This window comes from Notothenia coriiceps, unplaced genomic scaffold, assembly GCF_000735185.1.
Source record: "Notothenia coriiceps isolate Sejong01 unplaced genomic scaffold, NC01 NC01_scaffold00000969, whole genome shotgun sequence".
Lineage (NCBI taxonomy): Eukaryota > Metazoa > Chordata > Actinopteri > Perciformes > Nototheniidae > Notothenia > Notothenia coriiceps.
The window spans coordinates 281745-292364 of NW_011333670.1; the positions used below are offsets into that span (position 1 = coordinate 281745).

The following is a 10620-nucleotide window of genomic DNA, read 5'->3' on the forward strand; positions in this document are numbered from 1 at the left end:
CTTTAATGAAACACAGAGACCCAGACGTAATAGTACTGTATCATATTATCTTCGAATCAATAATTTTTCAAAATATGAATATTTATATATTATTTTTAATAACCATTTTCCTCCTGGTCTCTCGCGCCCCCACTGTCATGCCTCTGCGCCCCCCTGGGGGGGCGCGCCCCCCATTTTGAGAACCACTGGCCTAAAGGATCATGATTATGTTATTTGATCCCATAGATTCCCTTGCAGGAAACCGACCAGCGTCCATTTAGTTAATACTTAATTTTCAAATACAGTGCAAAACTTTAGCTGACATTCATGAAATAAGGGAAGTTATCAATAAACCTGTACATTGATATTTTACTAATTGTTTCCTGTTTATTTATTATTTGAGAAACTATTTGATATGATATTTAGAAGATACTGTTAGTCTATATTTTCAATTATTGGTTCTCAAAAATGTTATTTCTCTTTTTACTGTCACTTGAGATATTATTTTACCTCCACCAGCTTTGAGAAGAGATACATGGATATCGACGTGCTCTTGTAGAAGAACATCGAGGTGCCAGCCAGGAAGCCTTGAAAGATGGGGTACAGAAAAAGAGAAATTGTCAGATAATATAAGATGAGACAATCTTTAGGAACATTACTCTACGATGGTATTTTTGAACAGTGTACACCATAATGTCTCACCAGCTATCAGTGCATGGAGTTCATCATCGATGTTGCGCAGCCAGCGCAGCAAGCAGCTTGTTCCCTGAGAAGAAAAAAAACACACCGTGTTCCCAACATAACTACATTGTACCAGTATTGGTAGCTGACGGGGTAATGGGACTTTGGACTGTTGGAGGGCAAGGGGGGGTTGTTTATATGACAACACAAGACATGTTGAGAAAGGGAAAAGGTTAGGATATGAGAGACAGAAATCAGAGATTAGCAATCAAATATTTCTAAAAGGAGATGATGCCTCAGTTTGTATTGTTAACCTAAAAGCAAGAATTGCACAACATGAAGGGAAGTGAAACAAAAGAAGCTCTCACAGAAAAAACCACCAGGATGAAATGTACCTTGTAGATGCTGACGAAGGATCCTAGAAAGGCCCCTAGCTGGAAGTTCTCCTTGTTGTAGAAGAGTGACGGGAGGCGTGAGGGTTTAGTAAACATGTGTCTGAACGCTGAAGGCACCTTAAGACAACACTGAATCAGGTAGCCAAGACTGAACATCCTGACAAATCCCTGGACGATGAAAAAAGAGAAAAAGTAATAAATATTGTGTTATTATTATTATTATTATTATGTATGGGTGTGTAATAAAACCATAATCATAACTGAAGTGTCTTACTTTCACACAGTAGGAAATGCAGTTGTCTTGGTAATGTTTGCAACACCTGTGTCTTGGACCCTTTTTGCATCTGAATTGTTAAAAAAAAAAAGTCAGTAATTTATATTTGAAATCTTTGTGTCCGTGTAAACGTTGTGTATCCTCTCACATCGATTCTATCAGCTCCCTGGTGTAGGCTAGCAGAGTTTTCCTGCTGGAGTCGGGTCTTTCTGCTGACGCCTGTGAAGGCTCAGCCTCGATAGCAGCTGTCCTCTCGAGGGGTCTGATCTGTTCTGACGCTACAGAGTGAGTTGGAATCTCTTCTTTCCCGATGATGAACCTGTCACAGGGAATGCACACTTAAACTCTGTGAGCTTTACCAAATAACTCTCAGTCAATCTGAATCAAGACATCACAAACAGAGATGACTTGCTTTAATGCAGAGAAGGCAAACCCCTTGAGACCATCTTTCCTCCTGTAGCGTAAACACAAAATGTAATTTAAACACCTTTGTTTTTAGTACCTAATTAACCAATGTTTCACATTTCACTTTAGGTGTCTGACCTGAAGAGGAACGTGTAGAGCGATGCCGTTATGCAGAACAAAAGCACCTAAGGGGAAACGCAGACGGTCCTCTGGTTAGCATCGGGTCATGGGACTTATTTCACAACTATGAAGGGTAAATAAAAGCCTAAAAAGGCTCTATTTAATCAAGTGGGCACAAGGTGATAGGTTATGTATGTATTCTGAGCTGGGGTCATTTAACATTTAGAACAGTAAACTGCTAAAAATGTAAAGCACACCTTTAATGTTTTAAGGTGCCCACCAAGTATTGGTTTTAATACTCTACACTTATTAAGTCACAAAGCTCTCATATAAAGCTCTATCTATCCTCCTTGCTTGTCTTACCTCGCCGTGCTTGATGGGTTTAACGATCCCTCGTGTCACTGCCATACGGAACAAAGTCTCAGTGGCCTAAAAACAAGATGACATTGTCACATATACACTGTGTGGGGAAGACAGAAATGTATTTGTATATAAATTATTTAAAATAATTTTTAAAAGGTACAGAGTATCTCTTACAATATTTGTCATGTATATTGTCAGCATCCCTCTCCTGGTGGGGGGAGGAAATGGAGAGACACATTAATAGTCAGTTAACACAACTAATACTCACAGGGCCATGTCTGATACTTGAGATGCATCCACTAACTTTGCTTGAGTCTCTTACCTTTTCTTGCGCTCCAGGAGGATGGAGATATAGGAGGCAGGCAGCGCCGAGCCAAACCCGGCAGACCAGGGGTAGAACCCTCCAAGCAGTTTCCTTAAGTTGGAAATAAACACAACTATATTTCAATATTTGTTTTACTTTAGAGTGGACTCTGTAATGCTGTCAGAACAGGTTATCTTTAAAGAAGCAATTGTTTGGCCAAATCTTTCTTTAACCTTTTTAACAGATACTTTGTTGATCCCAATTTGGAAAATTCTGTCGTCACAGAAGCAGAAGTGTGTTCAGACATTAAGATACAATACTTGAAATACTTTAAAAAGTGGAAAAGAGAATTAACAATTAAAAGTCAAATGAAAAATATTAGAACAAATATAAACAAAACAATATAAAATATTCTTGATAATAAAAATAAAAAGTCAAAAATACTACAGGATCCAAAATACAGGTCTTTTATTAGAAAGGAGAAACTCAAACTATATCAAAAGGGGAAATGTGATTTAAATGGCATATTTAAAATAACTGTCAGTATTTGGCAAGTGTATTTTAGTAATGGCATTATATGTGCAGAACTTTAAGCTTAAATGTTACGTTGTGGAATCAATAAACGCTTATCTTATCTCATCTTTACAAGGAATGACAGGCAAAGGGCAAACTAAACTCTCTGAACACTTTGAAAAAACAACACTATGATATAATGAATAACCATTCAAAACTACACTGAGATAAAAAAATAACCATAAAAAAAACACATATTTTCCTGATTTGTAGGCTGTGTGTATCTGTGGGACATATTTTTGAATATACTGACCTGAGAATGCAGAAGAAAACAATGTAGAGCCCTCCATTGGCAGTGAGGAAAGAGGTAGACCACAGGATCTCTGGGAGAAGCCTTTTTAAATAGTAATCCTTCTTCCTTCTCCTTAGCACTGCTGCTATCTGTAATAATTAGAGAAGAGTGGCACTCACTGTTGTTGGTGTTCACATTTGGATAGTTGCATGAGATTTGAGAAAACTTTTTTTTTTTTTTTAATTGTGCAATTGAATAACACTTTCCCTTTGCAGCTGATAATGGTTTGTATAATGCTTACACTGGAGCAACAACAATTCGCCGGACGGCTTTAACTTATCAGAGGGTGTTTTGTACTTGACTATCGTTACTGGTCATTTGACTGTCTGTCACTCATGAGATGGTGTGTTTTCTAAGGACAACGTAGTCCGTGCAAGGTATTTGCTCTATCACCCAGTATGTGAATATGCAGGAACTTGACCTCAGTCCTCAAATGCAAACGAGCGAAGTTCAAGCTAGTCTTTACGATGTTTTCTCAAAACTACAGTAGAGCCCTACTTCGTTAGCTAGCTAACTTTAGCTTCAAAGTCAACGTTTTGCAGGCAAAACAGCAACACTTACCAGGTAAAGAGGGGCGTATATTTTGAAGGACACCTCCAAAGCACCTCTTGCTACATCCACTGCAGACTGCACACACGAAGGGTCCCAGGTATGCCCGATCTCGTAGCAGCTGTGTGGTAATTTACTGAGAGCGGCCATGTCTGTACGGTCTGTACACTGACAACCAGAGTTATGAGGCGGCGACCCGCTGCGCGTTCACTGTGAGGGGAGCGCGGTCAGGCGCTTTGAACGTGCACGCGCTGAAGGGACTGGCTCATACTGATCAAAGGTTTATTGGAGATTCGTGATTGTTGTTCGTGTCCAGTTCTCTACAGTAGAGCACTTGCTCATCCCCTCAGATGTTGTAGATGATTTTGTATGAATTAACATTGATATAAATATTTACTTAATCATCATTCATCAATGTAATCTAAGAAATAGGGTGAACTGGCATAGCTATAATTTGAATTACTTGGAAGCTCGGCCTTTTAATGCTTTTGTCCTTCCAATAATAGTTTTCTAAAACTAAATTCTCCAAATATAGAATTATGAGACATGGAAAGGCCTATTATTTATTAAAACCAGAATTAGATACTTTCGTTTAATATAGATTGGTTGCTTTGTTTTAAGAAGCAAGAGGTTTGTTCCTTGCTGCAAAACGTCACATGTTCAATTCCCCACTTGCTTACCATTGGTAGAACTTCCACTAAATACGTCAATCTTCCTAATTCTTTAACTAATGACCTAAATCTAAAATCAGATTAGGCTTAATCTGACACAAATTGTTATCCATTGCTGTAAAATGTACACAATATCTGACGAGTTGAAGTGTGAAGACACACACACAATTTAGCATATTTTATATTATGTTCTCTTTTCTCACTGTAAAAAAATGTTAACAGCACAAACATTGCAGAAGGAAAAACAAACTCGATCATGGGGACCTGACAGACTTAGTTGAGCTGAAAATCATTGCTCTAATTAAATAATATTGAAATCCACTACAAGAAAACTAATAGAATTTCTAGATAACAGGTGATCAAGTGTTCTTTAATGGTCTTGGAATTCAGGCATAATCATGCTTCAGGAAAACAGAAAACCCTCAACCCCAGAGCCAAATTTGACCCTGGTAACCTACAATCACATAAGGGAATAATAACAACATGTAACATTTTTAGACATGCTTTAAGGGCCTCTTTTGTCTATGGAACCATACCAAAAGCACTTTATTTTATAAACCAAGTGCTTCATGTTGGGCTTTGGGTGCAGATTGTACTCAGAGATTTGTGTGGATTATCATAAAAAGGAAGCTCAAGGATAACACTCACTTAACCAAATGAGAGGAACAGGACCAGAGTGACCAGAATATGGTGTTGCTGTTTGTGTACTTCAAATGTATCATGCACTTACTTTGAAGAGGCAGAGCGATCAGACCTCAGTGTGGATGTACTGCTCACAGTTGGTCAGCAGGTGTCAGGCTCCCTCCTTTGAGGTATGTGATACAAAGCCTCAGGTTGAAAGATGCAGGGGTGTGGACATGGTTAAGGGGAATGTGCATTATCAGGATGCTCTGAATCTTAAAATGTGGTTGGAGATTATTTCTGCAACTAAATCACAACACAACTTTATTTAATGTGCTGACATAACTAAACAGCTATGTTAGAGGACCTCATGCAGATTTTAAATGTTGTTTAAGAAGGAGTATCTTTACACTACTTTTTGCATGTTTAATACATGATTTTATAATGCATTATAGATCAGTTTTAAAGGGGACCTATCATGCAAAATGCACTTTGTGATGTCTTTTATACAAATATGCGTCCCCGGTGCGTCGGGGAACTCACCCAGCGTCAGAAAATAAAACCCTCTCTCTTTTCCTCCGTACCCAAATCTTTTAAAAACGGGGGTACAACGAGCAGCCGGACCCACAGAAAGTTGCTATCAGAAACAATGCCTGACATATTTTGGACGTAATCTCTTTTTTGTTTACATTAGCAAGCCTCGCTAACACTCAGAGCTAACCTGTACTGAAGAGCACATGTGTTTAAAAAGCAGGAAATATAAAAAGGAACTCACCTTGTGATAAACCTGCAAGAGAAAAGGCATTTGAGCTCCATACTATTTTAGAAATAATCCTTGACGTGGTTTAAACAGGATGGCGTTTTCACAACCGAATTTAACTTTATCTCCGGTAGAATTCTGATTAGGCATTAGCTCCGCCTCCTCTTCTTTTTTTTGTTCAAGCTAAGGACCCAAAATCTGAGTTTCTCTAACAGGGCTTCAAAAGAGGGGTTTGAGCAGTATGAGGGATGGCTACAATGGGTGATCTGTTTGGGATTTTGAAAAAAAAACTTCACAGACATGTTTTATATAGGTATGGCCCAACAATATATATTTCAAATATAGCATGATAGGTCCACTTTAAGTAATAGGAAAAACGCTGTTGTTTGAAAAATGTCCAAAATCCACTTGCTATTGTCCATGAGTATATGAAACCTATGAGTATGCATCATTTGATGAATTATAAATGTGTCGTTTTTTTCTAAGAAACACAGAAATGATGTGATAACAGCTACCAAGAATCACATAATATTCAAATCACACTTTGCCCACCATCAAAGTGAGAGGGAAAACATTGGTGTAGTCAGATATATCCTAAGTGACATCACTTAAATATTCCATGCGTAGCAACACGGGCTAATAAGGAGTAGAGACACAGTGTACCTGCAACAGAAAAATAAGTTAACTCACAATGCCTTCTTATTGTCAGGAAAGAGCAATGATCAAATCAAGGAATTGTATTAATCAACTAAGGAATGCAAGTTTAAAACACAGATTAAGACATAGATGCAGAGTTATTGACTTCTTTGTGGCTGTAACATCAGATCTCGAAATTTGACACCCTGTTTATGCAACCCTTACTGCATGAGTTTGCATTCTGAGCATAAGTGGAACAATTACCTTGATTTCCCTGCTGGCACTTTTAACAACATTTGACAATAATGAATGCGAGAACACTGAGGGTTATTATCCCTGTACTCTGATACCATTGGAGGCGGTAACACCGGGCTCGCTCTGTGGCTGAATAGACCGACTGTTTTCGTTTTCCCGGTTTCATAACGCAGCCCCACTGTTAATGCGCGCCTGCATGGGAGAGTCAACGAAGGGTTTTCACTTGTTGCTTCTACAACCCGGTAAACATCGAGGACCTGCGTCTAACGGAGTGACGCCGGTCACTCCGTTAGACGCAGGTCCTCGATGTTTACCGGGTTGTAGAAGCAACAAGTGAAAACCCTTCGTTGACTCTCCCATGCAGGCGCGCATTAACAGTGNCTGTCAGCTGTGTTTACTCGTATCATTCAAACAAAACGCGCTGGCAAGGGGGCTACAACTACAACAAGATGAACATATTTGACCGTGATGTAATTGTAATACACGTTTCTAAATGATGCCGAAGTAACAACATACTGATACCGGTTAGTAAAAACCATGAATTAATGCTTTGACAAGTCTGCAGACAGACGGCAGGCGAAACGCCTTTTAAAATGCGTGTTTTCTGAATGGAGATCGGCTAAGCTAACGCAGTATATGCTCCGACCGTCCACACTCACAACAACGGCCTACAGACATAAATAAACCAGCGACTGTATTCGCCATGACACAGATAGTCTATGGTTTGTACCCAGCTACTAAACTGTAATGGAAACGCAGCATAAAGTGAGCCAGTCCTAACGAGGCCTAGCCATACCGAGCGAGGCCCTGTTTGTGCCATAAATTGAAAAGGCTGAGGTCCGAAAGCATATCCGTGATTTCTGAGAAGGGCAATTAGCCTTCTGCGCCATCAGAGCGGGATTAAAGCTAATCTGGCTGTAGGAACTAATCTATGTAATCTCCGCTGATTAGCATTGAAAGCTGGGAGGAAACAGGATTAGCAGAGGGCATCAGAGGGGGGGTAGATGTAGAGTAAATGTCAGTGTGGTGACCCTTGCCTTCTGTCTTTTCAGAGACCCTCAGCAGAAATGAACAGCGCCCCACCTGCAGGAAGTGCTCTGGCCCCTGGGAGCACAACGGGCCCCACCACGCCCAAAAAGGGACCCCCCAAATTCAAGCAAAGGCAGACGCGTACATTCAAGAGCAAGGCACCAAAGCCAGGCCAGAAAGGGTAAGAGCAACAACTCATATTGAAAATCAAAGTCAACTTTATTGTCAGTCTTTCAGTTTGTGTGGAGAGATCGAAATGTCGTTTCCCACAATCCCGAATACAAAAACAAATATATGTATGCAAATATGTATATAGGCTACCTATATACAAAATCAAAGACACATTTATGCACACATTAAGACCTAAATAAAAGCACAACAATCAGTATATACAAAATAACAGTCACTTCAATATCTTTGAAAATGAAAATAAATATCCGTTCGTTGTACACCCGTTTTTAAAAGATTTGGGTACAGTAAATGCAACCAAATAAATAAATGCAAACCAGATTTGGGTACAGTAAATGCAACCAAATCAAAGCAAGGCAAGTTTATTTATGTAGCACCATTAAAAGCTTTTGTAGTGACCACGATATCCATTTGTTTTAGTCTTTTGTCTGTGATTCCCAGGGCTAACCGATGAAAAGTCGCTTGTTGTTGAGAGAAAAAATAAAATAAATGTCCAGATGCGATCGAAAAGTAAAATATGCTTGTTTATTCCAAAAAGGCAGTGGAAAAAAATAAAATAAACGTTTTCAAACAAACTTTTTCTCATATAAACCGATACTTCAAATAGCAGCGAGCAGCAGTATTCTGAAATCTATTAAAGGTCACCTATTATGTAAAATCCACTTTTCCATGTCTCTTCTACATCAACATGTGTCCCCTCTTCTTCATGTCTCTTCTACATCAACATGTGTCCCCTCTTCTTCATGTCTCTTCTACATCAACACTTTATGATGTCATAACGATGTTTTGTCTTGTGTAACCATTAGCCAATCAGCAACCAAGGTAACCCCCCCCCCCGCCCCCCTTATCACCTGAATCTCCTCCTAGAGCTCCATTGAGTTCTTTGTAACCAAATGTCTCTCAGAGGGGCGTGGGGAGGGGCTCCTTATTTTCATCTAAAGTAACAGACAGAGAATCGGCACTTGGAAACAGACTGAAACAGAGGGGATTATGGTAATGCTGCAATGATCTGTTTGGTGTTCTCAGCCCAATCAGAGACACAGGCTCTGTATAGTATCTGAGACCTGTGAATATAGTTGATGAAAAAACGGTATATTGCGGAGACTTCTAAGTGACGATACTGCATAGTGTATAAGACTGTCTCCAGATAGGGAGACTGGCGATGATATGCCAGGCAGTGGAGGGTAGCATCGATACACGACATCACGATGGTCTTGCACTGAAGCGCTCGGCAAGACAGCGAGAGCTCAGCGACGTGGTCACATCCGGCAGCATCATTTAAAACAGTCTGCGTGCCTTCTTCTCCTTCCTGCACTTTCCTCTGTCTGATCCTCCCTTCACCGGCTGGCTCGCCGCGACAGCTCACTGTGGTGAAAACTAATGCGCTACTCGGAAGTCATTAGCAGAAAACTGGAAAACTGACAGGAGAGCTGCCCAAACTGACACGAACACTAGGAGTCAGCATCAATGCGTGTACATCAGGATTATAATGGTCGTTGATTGCTGTGCAGATTATGGGCACATGTTATTATTTATTTTTGGCGTCAACATTGATACACTGTATCTATTAACCTATAATTATGTTTACTCTATGTAAACATCTTGTGGATAGATTATTCGAATCTCTATTTATGATTTCATACTTATTAAATAAATAAAATAACACTGCTGTTTAATTGCCTAGACGTATATGTATATATATAATTATCTAGTATGATGAGAGTATTTGTAGCGTTATACTTCGATCTGTTGCATTTTTACAGTTAGCGGGTGATGCATCGCGTGACCACGCGTAAAGCTAAAAGCAATTGCCCGCTTGAAAAGTTTATTAACTACTAGGGATGAAAAGCAAAAGCGTTTTGTTTCTTATCTTATTTAGAATTAACGTCAAATTGTAATTGAAATAAAAATGGCGCGGTTGATGCCACAGCAAATTTTTGCTTTATCCACCTTAATCAAATATTGCTTGCTTATTTTTTCTTTTCTCTTTTAGTTAAAATGCTGTGCCCAAACCAACTAATTTCGTATAAAGGATGTTTCTTGTGTTTTATTATACGCCTTTCCAAGTACCGCTACAATGTATGCCGACCAAAAGCGTGAATTAAAGCTGAACCGTAAAAAAAGACCCTGCACAGAGCCTAGTAGACCTGATCCCATGTGATGCCAGTCTTGTTTAATGTTTTAATCTGTTGTCACCAGAGGTGGGGTTGAGACTTTTTTGCTTTTGCCCGTCATTTTGACGGACGGGATCGTAAACATTTCGTCTAAATCCATTAATAGCCGCGTCGGGTCGTGTAAACAACGAGGCTGACGAAAGGGGGGGTGGGAGCAGGGGCATGCTCTGTGAACTATTAGCGGCCCGTGTTTGTTTGCCGTGTTGTGTTGCTGCATGCCACTCTCGCGGACATTTTCAATGATTTGTACGGCCAAAGTAACGGTCTGAAAAACCGATATCATTTCCTTTTTGGAGCCCATGCACTAACACGGCCATAACACCGGAGCCTCGCTGCGGGGGTAAACTTTT

The 10620-nt window shown here is 39.8% G+C and overlaps 2 protein-coding genes across 2 annotated transcripts in view; one reads left to right on the top strand and one right to left on the bottom strand.

Moving 5' to 3' along the window:
- epha4b (eph receptor A4b) overlaps positions 1–10620 on the top strand; it is a 177462-nt gene that overhangs the window by 79588 nt on the left and 87254 nt on the right. The gene's annotated exons all lie outside the window — the stretch shown is intronic.
- Positions 466–4099, bottom strand: tmem135 (transmembrane protein 135). Its single transcript, XM_010785971.1, has 12 exons — positions 3948–4099; positions 3348–3475; positions 2540–2632; positions 2392–2425; positions 2218–2283; positions 1873–1919; positions 1742–1783; positions 1478–1648; positions 1330–1399; positions 1056–1223; positions 682–745; positions 466–566 (listed from the first exon to the last, which is right to left on the bottom strand). Exons 1-12 carry the CDS (start codon positions 4083–4085, stop codon positions 481–483), a joined length of 1107 nt encoding a protein of 368 aa, XP_010784273.1. The 5' UTR covers positions 4086–4099; the 3' UTR covers positions 466–480.